Source organism: Camelina sativa, chromosome 12 (genome assembly GCF_030686135.1).
Source record: "Camelina sativa cultivar CO46 ecotype springtype chromosome 12, ASM3068613v1".
Taxonomy (NCBI): Eukaryota; Viridiplantae; Streptophyta; class Magnoliopsida; order Brassicales; family Brassicaceae; genus Camelina; species Camelina sativa.
Genome location: NC_141891.1, coordinates 7,304,447 through 7,331,971, shown reverse-complemented (window position 1 = coordinate 7,331,971; position 27,525 = coordinate 7,304,447). Strand labels below are relative to the sequence as shown.

The following is a 27,525-nucleotide window of genomic DNA, read 5'->3' as shown; positions in this document are numbered from 1 at the left end:
TAGACATGTATTACTCAAGCAATGAAAAAAAATATTATGTATTTAACATCCCACATGGGCTAAAACTTTTAGACAAATGGTTGAGTCATATTAATATGCTCAAATTTACCATAGATCTACTCTCCTAAATTAATATATCATTATAGTATTGAGGGATCAAATTTCACAAGGACTAAAATTTACACAATAGATTAATATATATAAAATTAAGCTAAACCAAATAAATTGTATTAAAAAAAAAAAAACAATAGTAACAAGAGTGTCTTCAATAAAAGGAAAAATTGTGTAACATCCGCAAACCAATAAATGGGTTTTTGGGATGGGTGTCGATCGACACCAAGGGTGGTGTCGGTCGACACCAACAATTTTTGGTTCGACAAATTCGTTTTAATTGTCATTTTGGGTTGGTTTAGTTTAAGGAAACCTTATAACCCGAGTATTTAATGGAAAAATCAACCTAGGGTCGTGAGTTGGGTTGTTGGTCGCCGCTTTTAGAGAGAAAAAGAGAGAGAGGAGCACTTGAGAGTTTGGTGGCTTTTGGGGGAGATCCTTGGCTTGTTTGAGAAATCTGTTGCTGTGGAGTGAAGATCTTGTGCTAAGAACAAAGGAGAAGGCTTCTAAGGGTTGGATTCGTAGTTGTTTGGGTCAGAACTTCCTGCAAAAGAGGTGAGTGCATGACCAGGGCTGATCTAAGCTTGAGCATCCTTTGTTTTGCTTGATTGGTTGTGTTTTGTGGTGTTTTCTTGTATGCTTGTAGGTGGTTGTTGTTTTCCATGAGTTTCCAAGAGTTTTGGGAGAGTTTCGGATGATTTGGAGAATTTGGGAAGCGGTTCTTCGACTTTCGGCTTCGTGTAGAACAAGTTGCAGAGTCGGTGTCGATCGACACCAGGTAGGTGTCGGTCGACACCAAGGAGGAGTGTTGATCGACACTGAGGTAGTGTCGGTCGACACCAATCTTTTCAGCAGCGGCTGATGCTTGTTTTTTCCTAGTTTGTTTGTGTTTGGTTGTTAATTGTTAAACATTGGTTTCTCACTAAGTATTTGTGATAATACTTACGCATCTCAATTGTTGTTTATGGTGTGCAGGTATGTGACGTGGAATCATGGTGATGAGGAGGAGGATGATCTAGGATCTCGGATAATGTGTTATGGATATGTTATTGATGTTGGAACCTTGGATAGAGTTATGCTAGGTTGTTGGATAGAATTGTTAGGAATGTGATTGTATAGATGATATGTTGGTTATGTATTGTTGGTATGTTTCCGCTGTGCATATTGGTTGTTGTTGGTTTATTATTGAATTGTGGTTCAGTTGGTTTAATTAAGTAGTATGTGATGCTTAATTATATATTATTATTATAAAAAAGGGTCGGGTTGTTTCAGATTGTAACGTCCCGACCGTCACCTTGCTTAGTGGACTCATGTCCACTCCCGGTCCATGGGCCAACCTTGATTACTGGACCCCACGTTTACACCCAACCCGTGAGCCCAACCATATTTGACGGTCGGTTTGCTACGTCTGGGAGGCTTTAAAGACTTGTTTACCGTCCCTACAAATCACCACATGATATTTCCCTGTGTTTTGTCCTCACTCGCACAGTTCCGACAATCACTTCCCGGAAGGTCACCCATTCTGAAACTACTCTAGATTAAGCACACTTAACTCTGGAGTTCTCTTAGGATCTTTGGCCGAAAAGATAAGTGCACTTTGGTGACATAGGTGGCCAAATCAATTCTTTTAAAACTCTCTGCAAACTGGGATGTCACAGTTCACTCTCACTAACAGATCGCAACGTTCTCGTTGCACACCAAGACCATCACCCCCGAGGGTATGAGTCCACTCAACTCCACACTCGTCTGGATTCGACTCTGATCCCACTTGTAACGCCCCAACCGTCACCTTGCTTAGTGGGCCAATGTCTACTCCCGGTCCATGGGCCTACCTTGCTTAGTGGGCTTTCCTCACTTGCACATATTCGACAATCACTTCCCGGAAGGTCATCTGTCTTGAAACTACTCCAGCTCAAGCACGCTTAACTCTAGAGTTCTCTTAGGATCCTTAACCGAAAAGATAAGTGCATTTTGGTGACATAAATGGCCAAATCAATTTTTTAAAACTCTTCCACAAACTGGAGTGTCACAGAGATAGACTTAGAGAATTTCTCAGGTAATTCAGAATTGCAAATGGAAATTAATATGAGTAAAAGAGTTTTAAATCTTCTATGAAAGAGTTTATGATTAATCTCTTCAAGCTCGCTACAAAATCTCTCTCCAAATAAAGTTTAGATCTAAACAATGAACTTAAAATCCTATATATAGTCTAAAAACACGATATGGGGCTTAATTGCAAATAGCTGAAATTTCTGGAGCAAATTCAAAACTTGTGCATAAATCTTGTCTAAATTGCTCTAAAACACTCGAATTGATCCCAAATCTCACATGAACCTGCATTGACACTAAAATACTCTAAAAATATCAAAAAAAAAAAAATTAAATAAGACATATATCATGGCCAAAAATCTTAAAAATCTTGATATATCACATATTATAAATAAGGTTATTAAGGAGAAATGTAAAAAATGAAAATACTTATATAAGTGTATCCAAACAATCTTTACAATTAACTAGATGAGTACCCGCCTACATGCGAGTTTGTTTATATATATATAAACATTTATTGCAATACCTTCTTTGCTTTCTTATATTTTCACAATTAAAAAAATAAAAATTATATATTAACAAACAAAACTTAGATTTTTTGTGAGGAGGCAAAGAATACTAAATTTTGTTTGAAGCTTAAGTAATTTTTGTAGACGAAAACTATTAGCATATTTTTTTAGAAAGTACAATAATCATACCATTTGGCATTTGCACATTTGATTGGTAGACAAAAACATTTAAACATCCTACAATTCTTATCTAAAGATTCTTGTCTAAAACTTAGGTTTTTAGATATTGTATTTGTATTTAAGCTTCTCAACTATATACCATGAGACTCTCAAATTCTTTTTTATCAAAAAGATTTTCATGCAGCTTAGTTAACTCTTTAATGGTTATAATTAAGATAGACAACTTCTCTTCCTGTTAGCTATTCAATTTCTTGAATATAACTCTTAAATCTAATTTAATTTCCTTCTCCTTTGCTCTCTGTATTTTTCTCAACCAACATTATATCATTGATTTAACTATCTTTCATTTGATAGTAAACAAAAATCCGATCTTTTTCATATATTAAATTTTATTTCTCTAAGGACACACTTTCATGAATTTTTCTACAATATTAACCAAATTCCCAATCACTGTCGCAGCCCTTCAAATTGTTGAGAAAATTCTAACGATTAAACCATATGTTTATATATTCATGGTTTATCCTAAGAGGACAAAGCAAATCTTTGGTTTTAATCTTGATATATTTTTATCTTTTGGTGATGCATCTACGTACATAAAGAATACATCAACATGTTCTAAGCCTCTCTAGATTTCTTATATAAATATTAAAATTATTTGTGATATGAAAAATAATAAAAGATATGGAAGATGTTTCAAATTTCTTTTTAATTTTAAATATGTTTGTTTTTTAATTTAGGTGTTTTTATTTGGATTGACAGATGACACTCTCTCCATTACTGAGATGTCACTCAAAGTCTAACGCTTAAACCATATGTTTATATTTTCATGGTTTACCCTAAGAGGACGAAGCAAATCTTTGGTTTTACTCTCGATACATTTTTATCTTTTGGTGATGCATCTACTTACTTAAAGAATACATCAACATGTACTAAGCCTATCTAGATTTCTTATATAAATATTGAAATTATTTGTAATATGAAAAAGAATAAAAGATATGGAAGATATTTCAAATTCCTCTTTAATTTTAAATATGTTTGTTTTTAATTTGGGTTGACAGGTGTACCTCTCTCCACTGCTGAGGTGTCACTCATGTGGAGAGAGTTGAGCAACTTTCATAGTATAGATTCTCGAAATTATCCATATAAGGTTTCACAATTTAAAATATAGATTTTTAGAAGAGTTTGTTAAGATTTAAAATTATGATTCTACTATCATTTTTATTTGATATTTTTTAGTTCCTTTGAATCATCATATAATATATAAAATTTATAAAACTATAGAATTTTTTACAAATATTGAGTGTAAAGTAAGTGTATAATAAGATATTGAAATTGGTTAAATTTTTAATTTCAAATTACTTTACAAATGTTGTATAATAATAAAAAATTGGAAATTGGTTAAATTTTTAATTTCACGTTTTTTTATAATATATATGTACATTTTTAATTATGGTACCCAATATTGTTTATTTACCTATTGATTGTTAAGAAAAAAACAAAAACTACTTTGATTTTGATGGACTTTTCAAAGGGGCAAAACCATCCCTTATTCCACTTTATAAATGGGAGCTCCACAGCGTGAAACAGAAATAGGGGAGAAGTTACGTGTATACGAAAGCATGACTTCGTGCGCCTCTTTCATTTATCTTTTTTTCCTTTTTTCCTTCATCACTAGATTGAGAGCCTCTGCTCAAGATCATACTTACATATACCACAACTGTCCTAACACAACAACGGCAACGGCAACGGCAACGGCAACGCCAACGTATTCATATAAAAGCACTTACTTCACCAATCTCAAAACCCTTTTGTCTTCCCTCTCTTCACGCAACGCTTCATACTCTACCGGATTCCAAAATGCCACGGCGGGACAAGCCCCGGACAGGGTCACGGGACTTTTCCTTTGCCGCGGAGACGTCTCCCCGGAAGTTTGCAGAAGCTGCGTTGCCTTTTCAGTCAAAGAATCCTTAACTATGTGTCCCAATGTGAAAGAGGTCGTGCTCTATTACGATGAGTGTGTGCTTAGATATTCTCACCTGAATATTCTTTCGACTCTTAGGACCGATGGAGACTATACCCAAACTAACGGAAAAGTTATTGCCACAAACGAACAAGACCGATTCAGAGAAACGATTTTGTCCACGATGAACGAAGCCGCCAACGAAGCCGTGGCCAGCCCAAGAAAATTTGATGCGAGGAAAGGCCATTTTACTGCGTTCCAGATTTTGTACGTACTAGTTCAGTGCACTCCTGATCTGACGAGACAAGAGTGTTTTAATTGTCTGCAATTTAGCATCAATCAGTTACCCTTTACATATATCGGAGGAAGACTTATTGTGCCGAGCTGTAATTCAAGATACGAGCTTTACTCTTTTTACAACGAATCCGCGATTACAACACCACCATTGCCACCACTATCGCAACCACCAACACAACCATCGGTTTCTATTCCTCCGGTGTCAGCTCATCCTCCTCCTCCTCCTTCTCCTTCTCCTTCACAGCCTGGTGAGAGCTTTGGGTTTTTTCATCTTTCAGAATTAACAATACTAATATAGAAATATTAAAAACTTTGGTTCGTTTGGAACGCAGGGAAACGTGGGAATTCAACTTTGTTAATAGTAGCCATTATTGTATCTGTCGTAGTGGCTGTTCTGCTTTTCATTGCTGGTTGTTGTTTCTTTACAAAGAGGGCAAAGAAGAAGGCTTATGACACTGCACCCACGTTTGATGGTAAAGATTCAGCTAACAGATTTATTAATGTCATCGATTAGCTTCTTTTTTTCTTTTTTTCTTTTTTTTTTTCTGATTGCTAAGACTTTTATTTTGCATTAGGGGATGATATGACAACTATAGATTCGCTGCAACTTGATTATAGAACAATTCGAGCTGCAACAAATGATTATTCACACAGTAATAAGATTGGTCAAGGTGGTTTTGGTCAGGTGTATAAGGTATATATATACTGCTATTTTTTTTATTTTTTAAAAAAGGATTTCTAAAAATATAATCCCTTAAATTACTATTTTATTCAACTTCACCCTTAGGCCCCGATTGGTAATGGCTATTACTTATGGCTGTAAAGACTTTAACTTTAAAATTTTAGTTGTAGAGAATTTGGCTGTAAATGTTTTGACTGTAGAAACTTTAACTGTTAAATTTTGATTGGTAACAAATACTTTTAAAACTGAAACTGTTACTTTTATTATTAAAATATATTAAAATGATGATAATGAAAATAAAAATAATTATTATTAAAATGAATCTTAAAAGAAGGAGAAAAAAATAAGAATAATTAATGTGTAAAAATAATTTATAAAAAATTTAAAAGTGTTTGTTACCAATCAAATTTTAACAGTCAAAGTTTTTACAGTCAAAACATCTACAACCAAATTCTCTATAGCTAAAATTTTAAAGTTAAAGTCTTTACAGCCATAAGTAACAACTGTTAATAAAATAGTTTTTTTTTATTTTTTAACGAAAAATAAGTGCAAGGCTGTGTACTTTTTCTAATTGAAATTCCATGTAAACGATAACGAGATGATGGTGATGGATAGGGTATATTAACTAATGGGACTGAAGTTGCGGTGAAGAGGTTGTCAAAAACTTCGAGGCAAGGTGAAACAGAGTTCAAGAACGAGGTTGTTGTTGTTGCGAAACTTCAACACAGAAATTTGGTTAGGCTGTTGGGATTTTCTCTAGAGCGAGAAGAAAGGATATTGGTCTACGAGTATGTGCCCAACAAAAGCCTTGATTACTTCCTCTTTGGTCAGTTACATTGATAATTTTGTTTCAATGATTCAAGTTAGTCAACCTTAAAAATTGGGGTTTCAAATCTTTAGAGCCAACTATAATTCGTGTATATGCACAGACCCTACAAAACAAGGTCAGCTGGACTGGGCTCGACGACACAAGATCATTGGAGGAATTGCTCGGGGGATTCTATATCTTCATCAAGATTCACGGCTCACTATCATACACCGTGATCTCAAAGCGAGTAACATTCTCCTGGATGCGGATATGAATCCGAAAATTGCTGATTTTGGAATGGCAAGGATCTTTGGAATGGACCAAACCCAAGAGAACACAAGCAGGATAGTTGGTACCTAGTAAGTCTAATTCCCATGTAACTTTTCATGAGTAAAAGTTTGTGTGAACATTATTTTTCCAAACATCTAAAGTTTTTCACCGATTCTAGCGGTTACATGTCTCCTGAGTATGCGATGCATGGCAAGTTCTCAATGAAATCTGATGTCTATAGCTTCGGAGTGTTAGTTCTTGAACTTATAAGCGGTAGGAAGAATAGAAGCTTCGACGAGACTGACATCGCACATAACTTGGTCACATATGTATGTCTAAAAACGATAAATTTTTATACTTACATTTTACAGTGAACAATGGTTGCAAGAACTGATAGACTACTTGATAATTTAGGCGTGGAGGCTTTGGAATAACGGAACAGCACTAGATCTCGTGGATCCAGTTATTGCAGATGATTACCAGAAGAGTGAAGTGGTTCGATGCATTCACATCGGTCTTTTATGTGTTCAAGAAGATCCTGTAGAGCGTCCGACCTCGTCAACCATCTACGCGATGCTTACTAGTAATACTGTGATATTACCAGTGCCTCAGCAACCAGGGTTTTTCGTTCAGACTGGACCCAAAAAAGAGACGGTTGATTCAAATCAATCTACGACTAGCAAGTCTGTTCTAGCGTCTGTTGGTGATGCTTCGATAACTGATTTACATCCCCGTTGAATGTTGTGTTAACCTTCACGCTTGAACCAATTTGCTATGTTCTGCTTTTTTTTTTTTTTTTTTTTTTTCATGTATATTATGGTGTTTTCTTTGTTCACGTAAAAATTTTCTTTTCACATATATTAGGGTGTGATGTATTTAGTGTTTTATTTCTATATTTTTTAAAAATATATATTGTAGAAAAGTGCTCAATGTCATATTTGAAAGACATAAATCTGCAAAACACTAGTCTACGGAGAGAATAAATCTAGTGGCAAAAGCCAAGCCCATGGACATATTGGTCGCCGCGCCGGAGCTGATAATGACGTTTGTGGTTGAAGATGGCGTTAACAAATCTTAGCGATCTCGCCTGACTCTTAGTTCGATGCGTGAAAACAATACTTACTACAGTACTCACTATTTCATTCACTTTTTCATTTGGTTTTATAACTGTGGATCCAGTCAGGTGTATATAAACAAAAGAGAGTAATGTGAAAATAACTTCAAAAAAGAAACTAATGTAAAACGGAAGAAACACTTTTAGTATCACAGACAGTCGAAGACGGTCAAAATGCTATCACGGCTCGACAATGATCTTCCCAGTAGCATGACCATCGATACTTTTGGCCCAAGCATCTTCCGCTTTGCTCAGAGGGTGCTTCGAGTCAATCACAGTCTTCAATTACCCTTCTTTCAGTAGATTTACCATATACTCCAGATTCTCAGCTTTTGGGATCAACAAGAGCGGCACCAATTGCTTCTTTGACATGGTTATTTTCTTTACCGCATACGTCCACATAGCACTAGGCCCCAGCGTGATATCTATCACCTTCCCATTTTCCGACAAGTTTGGTTCGAATGTCGAAAACGGTATCCCGTTTGCACAATGGACTACAGCATAATATTTCTTACCCGACGGACTCTTGAGAGCTGCTCCCTCAGGAGTCTTGTAGTCGAGAACCTCATCCGCTCCTAAAGATTTGACAAAGTCAATGTTACGGGCACCACATGTGGCGGTTGTAAAGGAGATATATAGAAAGTGAATATATGTGTAATTAATCATTTGCAAAACCCTTGTGTACAAAGCTATATATATTGTAAATGCTGCACATAATAATAATCAAGCTTTGCCTCTTACATGGTATCAGAGCAGTAGATCCAAAGACCTAAACCTAAATTTTTCTTTCTCTCCGCCGCTTCTTGTTTTCTTTCCTTTCTCTTCTCTTTTTCTTCAAACTTGCTCTTCACGCTACCCTTTGTTCGACCATGTCTTCTTCTCAGAGTGAGATCATTGCTACCTCTGATGCATCCTCTCTCCACAACGTTAATATGTCTAACGTTACTAAGCTCACGGCTTCAAATTTCCTGATGTGGAACCGTCAGGTCAAGGCTTTGCTTGCCGGTTATGATCTTGCCGGCTATCTCGACGGCACAACTTCTCCTCCTGCTACTACCGTGACTGCTGATGGAGTCACCTCTGCAAATCCGAACTATGCTCTTTGGCAGAGACAAGATCAGCTCATCTACTCTGGTCTTCTTGGTGCCATTACTGTTGAAGTCCAACCGCTTCTCTCCAAAACAACAACCTCTGCTCAGATCTGGAGCACTCTCTCCTCCACCTACGCCAAACCAAGTTGGGGACACATCAAACAGATTCGTGAACAAATCAAACAGTGGAAGAAGGGTACCAGATCTGCTGATGAATATGTTCAGGGTTTCACCACTAGGTTCGACCAACTCGCTTTGCTTGGAAAGCCGATGGATCATGAAGACCAGGTTGATTTTGTGCTTGGTGGTCTTCCAGATGATTACAAACCTGTCATTGATCAGATTGATGGCCGTGACACACCACCATCGTTGACAGAGATCCATGAGAAGCTGATCAACTTTGAACTGAAGCTTCAATCACTTGCTAATGCGTCTTCCCCTGTTCCGGTTACTGCAAATGTGGTGGCCTATAAGAACAAAGGTGGTCATAACAACTCCAACTCTCGTCAACAACATCGTGGTGATTCTCGTGGACAGTGGAACTCCTCAAACACCGGTTCACGTGACTCTAGTGGCCGTGGATATCAGGGTCGTTGCCAGATCTGTGGTGTGTTTGGTCACAGTGCATGGCGGTGTTCACAACTTCAAGCTTCGGGTCGTGGCTACTCTCCTTCGAGCGGTGGCTACACACCATGGCAGCCGCGAGCCAACGTTGCAGCCGTGTCATTGCACAACCCTTGGATTTGTGATTCTGGTGCTACACACCACATCACATCTGATCTTGCAAATCTCTCGCTTCATCAACCGTATACTGGAGGTGAAGAGGTCACCATTGCAGATGGGTCTGGTCTTCCGATCACACATACCGGTTCCGCTTTACTCCCTACCCCATCTCTCTCACTTGCTCTTACAGATGTTTTATATGTTCCTAATATTGCTAAAAACCTTATATCGGTTTATCGATTGTGCAATGCTAATCAAGTGTCCGTTCATTTCTATCCGGCATACTTTTAGGTGAAGGATCTGAGCACGGGGGTCAAATTACTCCAAGGCAGAACTAAGAATGAGCTGTATGAGTGGCCGGTCACATCCAACACCATCTCCATTTTCTCGGCTACACCATCCTCCAAGACCGATCTCTCTTCATGGCATTTTCGACTAGGGCATCCATCATTTTCTGTTTTAAAAGGCATTGTTTCCACCTTTTCTTTACCTCTTTCTCCTTCTCCCCAAAAACAATTCTCATGTTCTGAGTGTTTAATCAATAAAAGTCATCAGTTGCCTTTCTCCTCAAACACTATTGTTTCTTCACAGCCACTTGAATATCTTTACACTGATGTTTGGTCTTCACCAATTATATCCACAGATAATCACAAATACTATCTTATTCTTGTTGATCATTTCACCATATACACCTGGCTCTATCCTTTAAAACAAAAATCACAGGTCAAAGAGGTTTTTATTGCCTTCAAGGCTCTAGTCGAAAATCGCTTTCAGAGTAAGATCCAAACATTATACTCGGATAATGGAGGAGAGTTTCTTGCCTTGCGCTCTTTCTTGGTGGCTAATGGGATATCACACTTCACCACACCTCCACATACGCCTCAACACAACGGCATCCCCGAGAGGAAACACCGCCACGTCGTTGAGACCGGACTCGCCCTTCTTGATCATGCGTCTGTTCCGAAACGTTACTGGCCATACGCCTTTGCTACCGCGGTTTACTTAATCAACCGCTTGCCGACTGATGTCTTAAAAGGTGATTCTCCGTACTCGAAGCTCTTTCACGTTTCACCCAATTACTTGAAGCTTCGCGTCTTTGGTTGTGTGTGTTACCCGTGGCTTCGCCCATACCGCAAGAACAAACTCGAGTCTCGCTCAACACCTTGTGTTTTCCTCGGCTATTCTCTTACGCAAAGTGCGTATATTTGTCTTGACGTCCCCACTGGTCGGATATATATATCACGTCACGTTCAGTTTGTTGAGAACAGTTTTCCGTTTGCTATGCCACCTTCGTCTTCCGACTCGTCCATCACGTCTCCGGTCGTTGTTCCACAAGAATGGAACTCTGTGTTGCATGTTCCCACGTCATCAGCTCATTCATCCCCTCCGTGTTCAGGTCCTCATCCTCCCAACTCGCCGGTCATTGAGTCTACATCTCCACCACGGTCAGCTGCATCTCCGTCACCGGTATCGTCGTCGTCTTTGTCACAGTCATCGCCCTCGGCCTCCACTGATCTCGATCATGAAACTCGAACAAAAAGGGTTCATGATAATCCTCCTACTCCGGCCCACTCTCATTCAGGCCCATCACAACCACAACATTCACAACCTCCTACAAGCCCAACTCCTACCCCAGGCCCACTAACCTCGAGCCCAGCAGCATCAATCCAACCCTCGTCTCCATCTCCTTCCTCTCTTTCGCCAAATTCTCCGACATCGTCCTCTTCCTCACAATCGACTGTTAACACCCCAATCCTCCCTGCGAACTCTCCAGCACCGTCGCCAACCCCTCCACCTCTTCCTCAAAACCTACATCCTATGAAAACCCGCGCTAAAAACCATATCACGAAGCCAAAACAAAAATTCAACCTCACCGTGTCCACTTCTCCTGTGATTCCTACGACTGTGGCAGAGGCACTTCGGGATCCGAATTGGCGGAACGCTATGGCCGTCGAGATCAATGCTCAACTCCGTCTACATACTTAGGATGTAGTTCCTCCAACACCAAACCGCCAAGTTATCCCTTGTAAGTGGATTTTCACCCTTAAATACAAACCTGATGGATCCATTGACAGGTACAAGGCTCGGTTGGTTGCGCGTGGCTTCAATCAACAATATGGTATCGATTACACTGAGACTTTTAGCCCTGTCATCAAATCCACGACGGTACGGTTGGTTCTGGAGGTTGCGGTCAAACGAAATTGGGCGATTCAACAAGTTGATATCAACACCGCATTCCTTCAAGGCACTCTCAATGAAGAGGTTTATGTCAGTCAGCCTCCGGGTTTTGTCGACAAGGACCGTCCTCATCACGTCTGTCGTCTGAATAAGGCCTTATATGGTCTTAAACAAGCGCCTCGCGCGTGGTATCAAGAACTGAGGAATTTTCTCCTTCAATCAGGTTTTAAAGTTTCTCTTGCTGATGCATCCTTATTCATCTATCACAATGGTCGTGATTACATGTATGTTCTTGTGTACGTCGATGATATCATCATCGCTGGTGAAGCTCCTCTAGTTCGTGCCTTTCATGTATCACTCACTCAAGGACCTGGGTGCTTTGAGTTATTTCTTAGGTCTTGAGGCTACCCGCACCGCCAGTGGCCTTCACCTAATGCAGCGAAAATATATCACTGACCTCTTGGCGAAGACACACATGCTGGACGCGAAGCCGGTTCCCACTCCCATGACACAAAAACCACTCACACTTTACTCTGGCACGGCTCTATCTGATGCCAAGGAATATCGAATGGTTGTTGGTAGTCTCCAATACCTGTCCTTCACACGGCCAGACATTGCTTTTGCAGTCAACAAATTGTCTCAGTTCATGCATCAACCTACAAACGAACATTGGCAGGCGGCAAAGCGCATTCTACGTTATCTTGCTGGTACCAAGTCCCTTGGTATTTTTCTCCGCTGTGATGCTCCGTTAACGGTCCATGCCTTCTCTGATGCAGATTGGGGTCGCGATAAGGGTAATTATGTTTCTACAAATGCGTATCTTATCTATTTTGGTGGTAGTCCAATCTCTTGGTCTTCAAAGAAACAGAAGAGTGTCTCTCGCTCATCTACATAAGCGGAATATAGAGCAGTTGCCAACACTGCCTCCGAACTCCGCTGGATCTGCTCTCTCTTAACTGAAATGGGAATCACGCTTCCAGTTGCTCCTGTTATCTACTGTGATAATATTGGTGCCACTTACCTTTGTGCCAATCCGGTGTTCCACTCGAAGATGAAACATGTTGCGATCGACTATCACTTCGTCCGTGAACACATTCAGTCAGGCATGCTTCGAGTTACTCACGTCTCCACTCATGATCAGCTAGCGGATGCTTTAACAAAACCACTACCTGGTCCACGGATTCAAGAACTAAACCGCAAGATTGGCGTCAGGTTACTGCCTCCATCTTGAGGGGGTGTGTAAAGGAGATATATAGAAAGTGAATATATGTGTAATTAATCATTTGCAAAACCCTTGTGTACAAGGCTATATATATTGTAAATGCTGCACATAATAATAATCAAGCTTTGCCTCTTACAGCGGTTACATGAGCGTTCCCAAGTTTTGCCAGCTGGACTGCATAGTGGCCAACCCCACCAGATGCTGCTGTGATCAAGAAGTTTGCCTGCTTGCCTGTACCATCCAGCTTCAGCCCCGCAGGCTGAGTTAGAGCCTGGAGTGCGGTTAGACCTGCCACAGGCAAAGCGGCTGCTTCAGCTGCTCCCACTTCTTGGGGTCTCTTGACGGTCAGTTTCTCGCTTGCAACGGCGAACTCAGCAAGTCCACCTCCAGTCTGAAAACAACCAAAAAGAACAGTTACTATTTCTTGTTTTTAACTAGTAAGAGTAATTGCTACAACATTGATAGCTGCAATAGCTTGTGCCTTACTAGATGGTTGAGAACCGCTACAACTTTGTCACCAGCCTTAAAATTCTTGACTCCTGATCCAACCTCAACGACCTCTCCAGCAACATCAGTAGCTGTTTAAAAAACACAATATATCAAAGGTGGTGCCATTAAAATTTAGAAAGCCTATATATATATCATGTCTTTTTTGAAGTAACTAAGTCCAAAACCCCATACAAGAGAAAATACACCCAAACAAACCCCTCTACGCCAAATAACATTTTTTCTTCTATATAGAAACTAAAACCTTCAAAGCTATCAGAATACCAGGAATGCAGGGGAACTTGCGGGGCAGAAAAGGCCTGATCAATCGCAATAACGCAGCAGGTTATAATGGAATATTTGGAAAAGAGAGATAGAGAGAATTAAAACCTTCAAACCAGCAGTGCTACCGCCGTAAGAATCGTACTGAAGAGCGTGTATGAGTTTCCCGGACGACGATCTCTGAATCCGAAACAACAACGGTGTGCTTCGAGAGTTTTTGATCTTTTTACGCGGAGAGATGCTAAAGGGGTAAAAGCGGTATTATATTACAAGATTAAAAAAAAAAAAAAGATTGATTGTAGTGTCGCCACGTCACCTCAAGTATGTAAAAGTGTTTGATGGGAAGGGGGTGCGCATTGATGACATGTAGCCATCTGTGTCACAAGCTGCATCCCTGTGATGAGTTTGAACTTTGAACCATCATCGGTTTAGGCTTTGATTTCACTGGCGATTGATTTTAATTATTCAATAACTAGGAAAGTGAATGACTAAATTATATGAATTACAAAAATTAGGGCTTACTGAACTAAGGATTTTCTTTTTATTGAATTTTAAAGAATTTAGAAATCTACAAAAAGAATTACTCTTATCCTACTATATTAATTTAGAAGTACAAATATGAAACTAACCTTAAATGTGTAAAAAATTACATTACCAATAGAAAAATTAATTAAATTTAATTAACTAATTTAAATAATATAATTAATAAAAATAAATAAATAACACTCAAATATCAAATATTAAAAAATCCAAAAAAAATCTAAAAAAATATTTTCTCTCTAATAAATTATAGATAAAATTACTAATTTTTTAAAAAATATATATATAAACCAATCAAAATTTTAAAAACTAAAATTTTATATCCAAGTATACAATACAATTATTTTAATAACTAAACTCGAAGATTTTATTAAGATTCTCCTATCATCTTTATTTTATTTTATTTACAAATTGTTTGGAATTTTCATATAATATTATGATTAATAGAATGCATATTTTTAATGCATATGTTGTGATTTGAATTTTTTAAAACGAAGATATATTACTCAATGTATGAAAATGTGTGTTTTAATTTCCACATTGACAGGTTGGTAAAACTAAATTTATATAGATGATAAATTAATAATTTTTATTTGCTCACAATTATAATATTAAAATTACTATTTTATATTTCATAAAATAATGATGTAAATACAATAAACAAACAATATAAAATTGTAATAATACGTCAAAAATAAAATAATTTAATATTCTAAAATAATTAGTATTCAAAAATAGACTAATAGATTTACAGAATAATTAAAATAAATATTATCTCAAACAAAGTAACTTAAAAAAAAATAAAACAATAATTTTTATTATTATATTATAAATTTTTTAAAAATATTATCCCATGCTTAAAGCATGAAATATCTCCTAGTTTTAAAGTATTTGATAGATTCTTTCATAAAAGGTGAAAATTGTTTTCCACTTTTTCTGTTAAATTATAATCAAATCACATTGCCAATAAAATTATCTTAGTATTGAATAAGAGTAGAATTCAAAAAGAATCTATAAATGTACATAATTGAATAACACTAGATTTATTTACAATTCTATTTTTTTTCAAACTCAATCAAAATCCTACCTACGTTCAATAACCCTTATAATGAGTTTGTCGTCATGTCCTTCTCTTTTTTTTGGCAAACAACTATTCCATTAATAAAAAACTAAATTAGGGTTCATTACACATTCCATCGAGGGCAGTTTTTGCAAGGTTATCCGCCTGACGATTACAATTTCTAGGGATGTAGGAGAAGCTACAGAAATCAAATTGAGAGACAAGAGTAAGGGTATCATATAGAATCACATGAAGTTCCTTTGGGGAGGACTTCCGATTGAGTGCTCTGACTAGCATCAGCGAGTCTGAGGCGAAGATTACTTGGGTGAAGCGCGATTCCATGGCAACTTCCAATGCCTTGAAAGTTGCTAGGGCTTCGGCCATCAAGGATGAGCGAATATGTCGAGTAGCTGAGTGACCTTGGATTAGGGTGTTTTGGTCATGGTCCTTAAAGATCCAGCCGCATCACGTGTCTCCGTTATCCCTCCAAGCTGCATCCGTGGAGCAGTGAATCCTATTCGGTGTGATTTGGATTGGGTTTTGGGCAGGTATGAGAGATCGAATCAGGTTTTGAGGTTCTGGGATCTGTGAAAGTTGTGCTTCCTGCTATTCCTTAGCGCGGAAGATGGCTAAGGCTAAGGTGTCATCGGCTTGGGTTTGGGTTTTTTCGAAAATGAGTCGGTTTCTGGTTGTCCAAAGTGTCCAGATTATCCAGGGTGCTAGAGGACGTCCTATCGCTATTCCAGTCGGGGGAAGGCAGGTTAGTTTTGTGGTTTTATTGATCCCCGATTTGAAGTTTTCCACCTCCCCCGAGTTGAAGTTCTCTTTAAAGGGTGCCTTCCGCCAGACCTCTGAAGCAAACGGGCAGTGGTAGAAAAGATGGACTTCCGTTTCTGGATTACCGCAGTGTGGGCGGAAGAGGTTAGCATTGATTTGTCTGGTCATGAGGTTTTTCCCCACTGGAAGGGCATGTTGTGCAGCTTTCCATAGCAACAGCTTTGTTTTTGGTGAGCTTTTGATATTCCAGATTTCCTTTTTCCACAGGAAATTGGGTTCATTAACCATGATAGATGGATTTGTAGCTGAGGCTTGATCTTGTTTCTTTGTTTGTACTCTCAGTGCTTCGTGGTAGCCAGACTTTGTGGTATATATGCCATCAGTTGTTGGGAGCCAAACCCATGAATCCACAAAATTGTGTTATACGCCTCCGGTCCATTATTTGTTGAGCCCACAAAATCTATATTCATTACAAGAAAACATGAATTTTACGACTACAGTTGGCGACTATATATGTAGTCGTCATTTTTGGCGACTAAGTAGCTACTATTTAGTGACTATTTTACGACTATAAATATTTGGTCGTATATCAGTCGTTTTTTGACGACTACATATTGTAGTCGCTAGTTTAGTCGTAATTTAGCGACTATCTTATGACTATATTGTATACCGAAATATGTGATCGCTAAATAGTCACCAATTTAGCGACTAATATGCGACTCATAGTAAATGTTACTAAGAAGTCGCATATAAGTCGCTATTTAAGAAAATCAAAATTTTCAAAATTTAACCCCAAACCCTTATCCAAACTCATAAATTCTAAATCTTAAAAATTAATTCAAAAATCATAAATTCAAAACTTAACCCCAAATCATAAACATATACTCCAACCCTGTACTTTAAACCCTAAATGCTTTCAATTTTAAAAATTTATAATGCATAGTATATAGAAATTAAAATATAACCATTATATATGTATAAAGTAAAAGCAATATCTAAAACTATTTAGTGTATACATATAATTTAATCTTTCCAAAAACTATTTACTTATAAAATTTATTTAATTAGTCATTTTAAAATCTAAAACTAATTGTTGACAAAAAAATATGATAAAGGAATATGTATTTCAATATGGTTTTTTTTTTTGAATAATTATTTTAGTATTTTTTAATAAAATTTAATTATAAATCAAGTTTAATAAAATTTTTGGTGTTTTTAAACATTTATATACTATATATCACATTTATTATGTTTCAACCGCTATTGCACCCGCTGGTCAACCAGTCGTAAACCTCCTGCAAACGCACCAATTTTAAACCGCTAAACCAGTCGTTCAAAACGCTACGCTTGAAACCGCAATCGCCTGCTTCCGCAATCTCCCGCAACCGCAACTGCAGCGTTTGAACCAGTCAGACCCTTAGTCTGGGCCTTAAGAGGCTTTGTATCACTTTGGGCTATGATATGAATCGAAATTTGGCCAACAAATAAAAAGAAACAATAAACAAACCAACAAACCTTCACCCTAGATATGTGCCTCCGTTCCTCGACACTACATTTAGAAAAAAAACTCATCATCACTCTCGAAACTCTTTAAGAGAAACTCTCACTCTCATTTCTTCGAATCGCGATGACTCTGTCCGGCCAAACCTCCGACTGTCGTCTTTCACGTCCCGTCAATTTGAATCTGCCAGGTAAGTCTTCTTTACTGTCTCTACTCACCTTCCCCTTTTCTCTATGACTTCTCGAAGAAAACAATTAGACCTAAACATTTCAGATCTGTTTCCGTCTCAGACCCACAAAATGAATCTCTGTCGACGATTTTTATTGACTCTTCCTCATTTCATATCTCGTCTCTGCTCTCAAATCCCAAGCTTTCCCTGTAATTTGAACCCCTGATTTTACGTTTCAACCTCGAAAAATCCAAACTTTTCTGTAATTTGAAGATTTTGTGATTCTTGAATTTCATCTTTGTTTAATGGACAATTAGGGTTTTCACGGAGGTTCCCGGATCTTTGAAATCGACTTCATTCACAGAGTCACCTCAGTTTAGGTGTGTTTATTTGATAAAATCTCGTATGTGTGTGTGTGTTTGTGTTTGTGTTTGAACATGTGATTTTTGTTTACTATATTATTTTGTTGTTTGTGGTCCATAGACTGGATTTGGGATCAGGGAAACTTTTGGAGAAGTTGAAGAACATGTCAAGAAGCTTGAAGAAGCAGTTGGCATGTTTAAAGTGGAGAGCTAGAAGAAGATAGGTAAAAGTCTTATGTTTATTTCAGTTTATGTTGTTATTTTGAATAGATTAGACTGAGATAATGATTTATTTTGTTTTTGGTGATTTCAGTCCCTAAAAATGAAATTTTCTGATCATGTCCTGTTGTTCTTAGGTCGAAGATGATGTTTGGCTTACAGAGAAAGCCACAGCCAAGCACACTCTTAGACAGAGCTCATGATGTACAACTTTATTTCAGAGCGGAAGGTAAACTTTCATTTGGTACAATATATTTACTTTGCTACTTATTGCTGTGAGACTTTTATTAATTCTGTCAGAGAGTCATTTGTTTAGCAGCCTCTGTTGTAATTTTTGTGAGTCTTTTTGTTGAAATTGTCAAGAGTTATTTGGTAAATCCGATCTATAGACACTTGTTTTCTCTGCACTCTTTAACTAGAATCACCATTGTCGATCTTCTTACTCACACTCACGTTTTTAAGCTAGAGGACATGTTAGTTATAGTGAATTGCTTGTCCCGATGATTTCTCATTTCTAGTCTCGATTTTGAAATTCTCTTATATTGATACCGGGAAATGTGTCCCCATGATACCTTTTTTGTTTGTTTGTTCTGAAGGTACTTGAAGAAATGAGTTACTCTGCGACCATTAGTGGGAACTACTTAGGCTTCAATGATGAAATACAAAGTAATTGAGAATGTGCTACAAACCATTTATTATGTAGCTGTTCATTTTTTTCTTCTTCTAATTATGTTTTTTTTAGGAGGATAAAGTATTCTTATTTTTGATTATGATATTTTATTTTATTTTGTAATACAGTTTTTTTTATGATCATGGTTTATAATAATAAATATAGTATTCAAAAAAACATTATTCATAATTTAAATATATTTAAAAAATTAATAATATATATTTATAATTTGTATAAATACTGTATAAATACAATAACGTATAAATACTCTATAAATACAATAATGTATAAATACTTAAATACAACTACAGTCGGTAATTAGTCACTAAATTTGGCGACTATGTTACGGCTAATGTTTGTAATCGTAAACATAGTCGTAACGTAGTCGCTAAATTTAGCGACTATATTACGACTATGCTTACGACTGCGAACATTAGTCATAACGTAGTCGCTATTTAGCGACTAATTTACAACTAATTTTTCTTACCGACTAACGATTTACGACAACAGGTTTTAGTCGCTTTTTGGTCGTAAAACACCATTTAGCGACTAAATAGTGACTAATAGTGCAGTCGTTAATTTCATGTTTTCTTGTAGTGATTACATTACGCCTAAGATAAACGTTTCGATTAGATCAAAATAAAAACAAAGAGATCACACGTCAACAACACTAAACAAGAATATCAGACAATTATACGACGATGAAAGATCAAAATATTGGACTAAAAAGAAACATTGATAGCGATCAAAACACGATGCATGCAAGAGTCAGGTTAAACAAAATCACATAGCTAGATGAATCACTAAACATTGTTTTATGCATGTCCACACTCCACATAATATTCAATTAAAAATAAAATAAGAAATAAAATGATGACTAAGCTATGACTAAGCTATTCCTATTTTAGCCAAGCCATAACGAAGAGGGACACTTTGGATTGATTATATATATGCATGTTTCATTCACACATAATGTGTTGTCTCATATCCAATAATTGTACCTGTAACATATTAATAAAAGAAAGATACAGAATCATTTATATTTGAAAACATTTATATTTGGAAGCATCATATGAACAATTGATTTTTTGGAGATACAATCTTAAACTCATTTTTGTTACAATATATACGAAACTAAAATAAAATCAAACAAAACTTATCTAATTCACGCATGAAATCTCTTAAATGGTGCTATAATTATATTTTTCAATTGCCATTAGTAAACGGATTGACCAAATATCAATATATATCCATGCATATGCTTCAATAATTTTGAGTTTTTGACCGGTTTGGGATACTTTCAAGTGTTGAATTTCACATTTATATGTTGATACTTAACATGGTTTTAAGTCCACACATCGCTTGAACATGGTTTTCAATTGAAAAAGAAAACAAGAAGGAAAGATTCCCAAACGATGACTAAGCTTCCTGTTAGAAGAGGAAGTACACGTGCACCTTGTATTTGTTCTATATACATACTTCATTATCATTAGACACAATATGTCATTGAGCTTGAATGCTTTTGTTTGAATGATACCCAATAATTGTACCCGATCCATATTAATAAAAATGGGTTTACCCAATCATTTTACGGATTTTAATTATGTCAGATAGTATGAACCTTCTCTTGAGTTTATTTATCATTTCATATCAATCTATATAATCGCAGCTCAACTAGTCACTACGTTCCAAGCTTATAGCGTTTGTTGTATTATAGGTTATTAAAATTAGAAAAAAAAATGCTCAGCTAGATGAAGTTTAGCTCAATATATGGTCACACATCCTAACTTTAAAAATGTATTGATAACTACGCGCGCCAAGTAAATGTATTGCATGGTCATATCTACCAACTATATGATGACATGGGCTCAACATCACAATCATTTTATTCTGGTACATCGTTTGTTAGAATCCGACGTTGAACATGTTTGACCGGTGTTGATCATGTTTGACGTGGGTTGGTAAAACTAAATTTATATGATTGATAAATTAATAAATTTTATTTTCTTACAATTACAATATTATAATTACTTTAAAATATTTCACAAAATAATGATGTAAATATAATAAGCAAAAAATATATAACTGTAATATACATCAAACAAATTAAAATACTATAATATTCTAAAATAATTAGTATTCAGAAAGATATATGTAAATTTACCAAAGAATTGCAATATTAAGTCAATTTTATCACAATTATATATAGCAACCTCATTTGAGTTTTTATGTTTTTTACTAGTGAGATTATAGAGTGGTTGGTGTTGTTTGTCAATGTCGACCTTGACCACCGTATATCTCTCTGTTTTATAATCAAATAATAAGAACGCAATTTAGCTTTAATTCTTCTCGGTCGTTTTCTTTTTCTCTTTGCATCTATATTGATTCGGAAAGTAACATTTTTATACATCAATGGTAGTTTGATACGTGATATGTTGCAACTTATGCTTTGAAAAGACTTTCTTGAAATTAGTATAGAAGATAGGGAGATTATATTATAACTGAAAACAATTTCCCAAAGACATTTAATTAATTTATTTATATTAGTTTCCATATAAGTTGATAAATTTCGATTCTGAATACTATCCGATTCCTACCAATATGGAATGGTTAAGGAAAATAAATTACTAAGATATTACATTTTTTTGTAATATACTAAGGATCCGTAAAATATATTATGAGTTCCTTAGAGCATCACTAGTAGAGAACCATTCACCGTTACTGAAAAACAAAAAAAAGATATATTTTAATACATAACTAATAAGAAAGTGACATGTGTATAAAATGTATAAGAACCGTTACTTCACTGAGAGTAATTTGAGCATCGTTCCTTGCCTTCCTCTTTCTTTTTTGTATTTTTTTATTAGCTTTTATTAAAAGAATCTGGGAAAGCAACCACCCAGTAAAGATGACTACTGTGGGTTTGAGTAAGGGGAGTTCTTAAATTTTTAATGAATTAATTGTGTACTGTTTGGAATATAAGAACCCATGATATCTTAGATAAAATTTTCTCATTTATTGGCAGGTTCTTATTTTAGGTATCTTATTTTTGAAATATTGTTTTTTTAAAATTTAAAAATTTTAAATAGAATAGAAGTGGTATAAATGTGTAAGCATTTAAAATTTTATAAAATTAAAAAATATTGCATTTTAATTAATTTCAAACATACAAAACATAATACAAATATTAATACATATTACAATAGAAGTGCAAGTTATGAAGTCAAAAACTATCATTTGAATCTCTTTCACTATTTTCCACCATTGATTCCCTTGGTTCTCTGCATCGACATCTTCATTTTCATCTGCTCGTTTCCCGTTATCAGCTTGATTCTCTTGTCCCTCTGAGCAAAAAAATAGAAACAAATTGGTTCAGCATGTGTGATGTTTATAAAACAACAACCTATTAGACGACGCCACGTGTTATGAGGGACGAAGCAATATACGTCCCGTTTGTAGGAACGTTTCTATGATTTATCTATGATTTCTATTTAAATTTAACATTTTAATTTTGTAGGACAGTCCAAAGATATGCTAATGCACATGCTCTAAAATCAAAGAACCCTAATCATAAAACAATATGCGATTTCATAATATTCTACTGACAGACTTACCTTGTGATTCCAGATCCTTCGATTCCAAACCCTTCCTCTGATTCCAGATCCTTCGATTCCAAATTCCTTTGTTGTTTCGGGAATTCGATCGCGAGAGAAAGAGAGAGAGGAAAAGAAATCAAATCGAGCTTCGCCAATTTTGTTTTTCTTTTGTATTATTCTATCGTCCAACAGAAAAACAACACGTATGAGTCTCTTACAACAAAATCGGGTTACTATATAACAACCTCCCTTAGCATTTTTTTTTAGTTTTGATTTATTTTTTTCTTACAAAAGCCTATGAACCTCTCTAAGAACTGACCGATAAACAAGATCTTATACCTCTCCATTATCCAGTTTTAATATTAGCGTGATTTCCAAACTTGTCATTTTACTCTCTTTTTAGAAGTGTAGTCCATATTGTGTTATACGCCTACGGTCCATTATTTCTTGAGCCCACAAAATCAACATTACATTACGCCTAAGAGGCTAAGATAAACGATTAGATTAGATTAAAATAAAACCAAAGAGATCACATGTCAACAACACTAAACAAGAATATCAAACAATTAAACGATGATGAAATATCAAAATATTGGACTAAAAAGAAACAATGATAGCAATCAAAACACGATGCATGCAAGAGTTAGGTTAAACAAAATCACATAGCTCGATGGAATCACTAAACATTGTTTTATGCATGTCCACATCGCTTTACATAATTTTCAGTTAAAAATAAAATAAAAAATAAAATGATGACTAAGCTATGACGAAGCTATTCCTATTTTAGCCAAGCCATAAAGAAGAGGGACACTTCGGATTGCATGTTTCATTCACACATAATGTGTTGTCGCATATTCAATAATTGTACCTGTGTAGTAGCATCTAGTTTTGGATACTAAATGGAACTAATATTAGCGCGATTTCCAAACTTGCCATTTCTTGAGCCCACAAATCAACATTACATTACACCTAAGATAAACGATTAGAGTAAAATAAAAATAAAGAGATCACATGCCAACAACACTAAACAAGAATATCAAGCAATTAAACGATATGAAGACAGATCAAACAAAATAAGAGTCCTGATATTAAGACGAAAACTTGATAGATTCACCTATTTGGAAGCATCATCTGAACAACTGTTTTCTTGGAGATACGATCTCAAACTCATTTTTGTTACAATATAAATAAAATTATATTAAAATAAAATCAAACAAAACTTATCTAGCTCACGCATGCAATCACTTAATTGATGCTATAAATATATTCTTCGATTACCATTCAGTAAACGGATTGACCAGATATCAATATATATCCATGCACATGCTTCAATAATTTTGAGTTTTTAACCGGTTTGGGATACTTTCAAGTGTTGAATTTCACATTTATATTTTGATACTTAACATGATTTTAAATCCACGTCGCTTGAATATGGTTTTTAATTAAAAAAAAAAAAGAAGAAGGAAATATTGAAGTGATGATTAAGGTTTTTGTTATAGCCGATGCATAGGGAATAGGAAGTACACCTTGCATTTATTCTATATACATTCATTCAGACACAGTTTGTCAGTTTGATATCCAATTATTGTACCCGATCCATAATACTCCCTCTGTATCAAAATACTTGATGTTCTAGGATTTTTTCTTGTATCAGAATACTTGATTTTCTAGAGTATTTAATGCATTCTTATTTTCAAAATCAACTAACTATTTAATGATTTTGCTTTTACTATAAATAAACTATTAAATCAATCCATTTGTTCTAAGCATAAAAAAAAAAGCACACGGTTATATACATCATTTATTGTTTTGGGTTAATCATTTGTATTGTTTGGATGACATTAATTATTTTCTTAATCCTAGTGAAAATCTTAAAAAATCAAGTATTCTGATACAGAGGGAGTAATAAAAAGGAGTTTACACAATCATTTGAGTAATTCACCCTTTTAATTATGTCAAATAGTGTGAACCTTCTCTTGAATTTATTTACAGTATTATTTCATATCAATCTATATAATTGCAACTCAATTTATCATTACGTTCCAAGCTCATTGTTTATATAGGTTATTAAAATTAACAACAACAAAAAGCATAAAGTATGTAGTAAATAGTTTTGAAATACAGTAATTAAGTTAGTGATTTTGGATGACAAACAAAAAAATAAACTCTCGTTTTGGTAAGTGCTCATATATCAATGCATTTTTTTTTGTCAAACATATATCCATGCATCAATACAATAAAAACACAATGTTTCTTTCCAGAGCTTGACACCTCAGCTTTTGTATTGAAGCAGAAACTGACACATCAATTAAAATAAATATCCAATCAAATTAAAACAATTAATACACATCAGATCTTTTACTCTTAGGTGGACAAAACTAATGAAAGGAACGATGCTCGATTTCTTCCCTTTCTTCGTCGCCGTTTTCTCATCTCTTTCTCTCTCTCTCTCTTTCGCTTTTGAGTCCATCTGGGTTTTTGGGGAGTTCTTGTGAGAGAATCTAGGGGTTTTTTTTCTAAATAAAAAAAAACAAAAATTAAAATATTGATCGGGTTTGGTTTCTGGGACTTTGTGTAAATCGAAGAATCACCATTTTCTACACCTACAACAGTCTTTTGGACGGTATATGGTAAGAGTGGTATCTGGTAATGCTTATATAGGCTTTCCACGGCTAGCAAGAGTGGCGTTTAATGATACACCTACAACAGTCTTTTGGACGGTATGCACCCTTTTCTACACATTTTGCTGTCAATTGTTAATTCATATCTGGTAATCTCTCCAGTGTTTTTGAATTTTCTTCTCTTTGTCTTTCTTTTTTTGTTCGAGGATTATGTTGCCACTAGATGGTACATGGCACCTGAGCTCTGTGGATCATTATGTTCTAAGGTAGCTGTAATTCTTCCCTATTTCTCTGTGATTGTAAAGTTATAGGTTTGGTGTAGAAATCTGTGTGGTAGAGAGTGTTAGATATATGTCTCTAGGTTACGTCTACATGCATATTCCGATATAATCCCCTTCTTATCCATAAGTTACACTATTATAAATCTGATTTGAAATCAAGATGTGAGATAGTGGCTGCAAAAAAGAAGTACAACTCGATTTTTCAACATCAAAATAGATCTTTCGTTTTAACATACGTGAGAAAGAGATAGTTTATATTAATAATATAGTTTTCAATATTGTTAATCGTTCTTTATATTGTGCAATCCAAGTTGCTCTCTTTATTTACTTTTGTTAATGTGTATGTGTATAGGTAATGTGTATAGAACATATTTTGTATTGGATTTTCTTTATAATCTGGGTATGGGCAATTCAACAAACTTAGTGTTCTCTGTTTTGTGTGTTAATTATCCATTTGTAATGATCTTCTGCTTGTTCTTTGCAGCGAGCCAAAAAAATATATCACCAAATCTGTGGTCAACAAGGTAGTACTCAATTTTTCATGATGAATCTTTGTTTCTTTTTGTTCTATATTCCAAGATTGGTTACTCGTTTACATTGATTTCTTTTTGTTCTTATGGCGATGAAGACGTTTCTGCAGAAGGAGGTGTCTCTCTGTAATCTCTTCTCTTTTTTAGGTCTTTTCACTTCTCATGCTGTTGGATCTGAGGTTGTTGTGATTCTTGTGAGTCTTGGTCTTGATTCAGATTCAAAATCTGGGTTGATGATGATGCAACCGGCTAAGGTTTCTTTGATTGTTGATATGTTAAATGATTGATTGAATGAGAGCAAAATCAATTGTGCGAGATTGTTTAGGGGATTGATGTAAGAGAAGGGGTTTAGAGCAGAGCTGGTCTCGAGCATAGTTTGCTTGTTGGGTTAATAAGATTGGTTAAGGATAAAAGACATAAAATGGAGTCTCCCCTGCACTTGGGTTGCTTAAACCAATCTCTGTTCACAAAGAAGTTCAAATCTTGATGGTTAGCATTAGAACAATGCCTCAGTTAGTCGATATCTTACCGTCTTTACACCCGGAATGTTTGGAATCAGCTCTGTTTATCCTTGATGGTTAGCATTGGAGCAGTGCCTCAATTGTCTGCAAATTAGCTCAAGAATGTTCGCCTATTGGTGTTGAGGTCTGTCTTGTTGCAAAGTTGTTACTTGTTATCCAGAGCGGGTGTGCTGCAGCATTGAAGCAGCAGTCTGCAGAGCTTCTCAAGCTTTGTAGTCTATATTATTGAGACACCATGTTTATTTCCAAATGCAAACACACATAGAATGACATCTCAAATTACATCTGAATTTGATACTTGTATTGTTTTAAAGAGCATAAGTTGTGGTGGACCAAAAGTCTCCATAACATTGGTATTGAATAGAAAGTGAGATTTGACAAGTGAATCATTCAACAATCTCTACTGTTTTTTCTTTGAGCAAAAACACAGGCCTATATCACTTGCCATGTTTTGACAATGAGTGACTTAGCTAATCTCTGTTTCAGTGTTTTGAGTGGGTTTGTCGAAGTGGTGCTTTGGTTTGTTAGTGCGCAGTCATGATGTTGGTTGTGATCTTGAGGTTATTAGATTAGACTTGGGATGAGTTATTGAATCGGATTCATGAGATCGTAAATGAAGTTTATTTTTTGTAGTTAAAAACTGGAATTGTTATTATTAAATTGTTAGTTCGGTTTAGTTTAATTATTGAACTGAGCAAAGTTATTTTCCAAAACTT

At 35.7% G+C, this 27,525-nt stretch overlaps 2 protein-coding genes and 2 pseudogenes across 5 annotated transcripts; 3 read left to right on the top strand and 1 right to left on the bottom strand.

Moving 5' to 3' along the window:
• Positions 1–4,419: 4,419 nt before the first annotated feature.
• Positions 4,420–7,827, top strand: LOC104730783 (cysteine-rich receptor-like protein kinase 15). 3 transcript variants are annotated; one of them, XM_010449999.2, is made up of 7 exons: positions 4,420–5,354; positions 5,439–5,579; positions 5,682–5,800; positions 6,404–6,614; positions 6,718–6,955; positions 7,045–7,195; positions 7,281–7,827. In XM_010449999.2, exons 1-7 carry the CDS (start codon positions 4,469–4,471, stop codon positions 7,602–7,604), a joined length of 2,070 nt encoding a protein of 689 aa, XP_010448301.1. In that variant the 5' UTR covers positions 4,420–4,468; the 3' UTR covers positions 7,605–7,827. The 3 variants fall into 3 exon arrangements, with proteins under 3 accessions (XP_010448301.1, XP_087335149.1, XP_087335150.1); XM_087479023.1 differs by lacking the exon at positions 7,045–7,195 and having other exon boundaries at positions 4,441–5,354; positions 7,238–7,827; XM_087479024.1 differs by lacking the exons at positions 6,718–6,955; positions 7,045–7,195; positions 7,281–7,827 and having other exon boundaries at positions 4,441–5,354; positions 5,682–5,893; positions 6,279–6,614.
• Positions 7,828–8,160: 333 nt separating this feature from the next.
• Positions 8,161–8,646, bottom strand: LOC147930255 (chloroplast envelope quinone oxidoreductase homolog pseudogene; annotated as a pseudogene).
• A 9,154-nt stretch (positions 8,647–17,800) lies between these two features.
• Positions 17,801–19,250, top strand: LOC104730782 (uncharacterized). 2 transcript variants are annotated; one of them, XM_087479021.1, is made up of 6 exons: positions 17,831–18,030; positions 18,131–18,218; positions 18,327–18,389; positions 18,493–18,595; positions 18,728–18,819; positions 19,187–19,250. In XM_087479021.1, exons 1-4 carry the CDS (start codon positions 17,967–17,969, stop codon positions 18,593–18,595), a joined length of 318 nt encoding a protein of 105 aa, XP_087335147.1. In that variant the 5' UTR covers positions 17,831–17,966; the 3' UTR covers positions 18,728–18,819; positions 19,187–19,250. The 2 variants fall into 2 exon arrangements, 1 of the variants encoding a protein (XP_087335147.1); XR_758515.3 differs by lacking the exon at positions 18,131–18,218 and having other exon boundaries at positions 17,801–18,030.
• A 7,124-nt stretch (positions 19,251–26,374) lies between these two features.
• On the top strand, positions 26,375–27,074 carry LOC147930254 (U-box domain-containing protein 30 pseudogene; annotated as a pseudogene).
• The last annotated feature ends 451 nt before the right edge of the window (positions 27,075–27,525 follow it).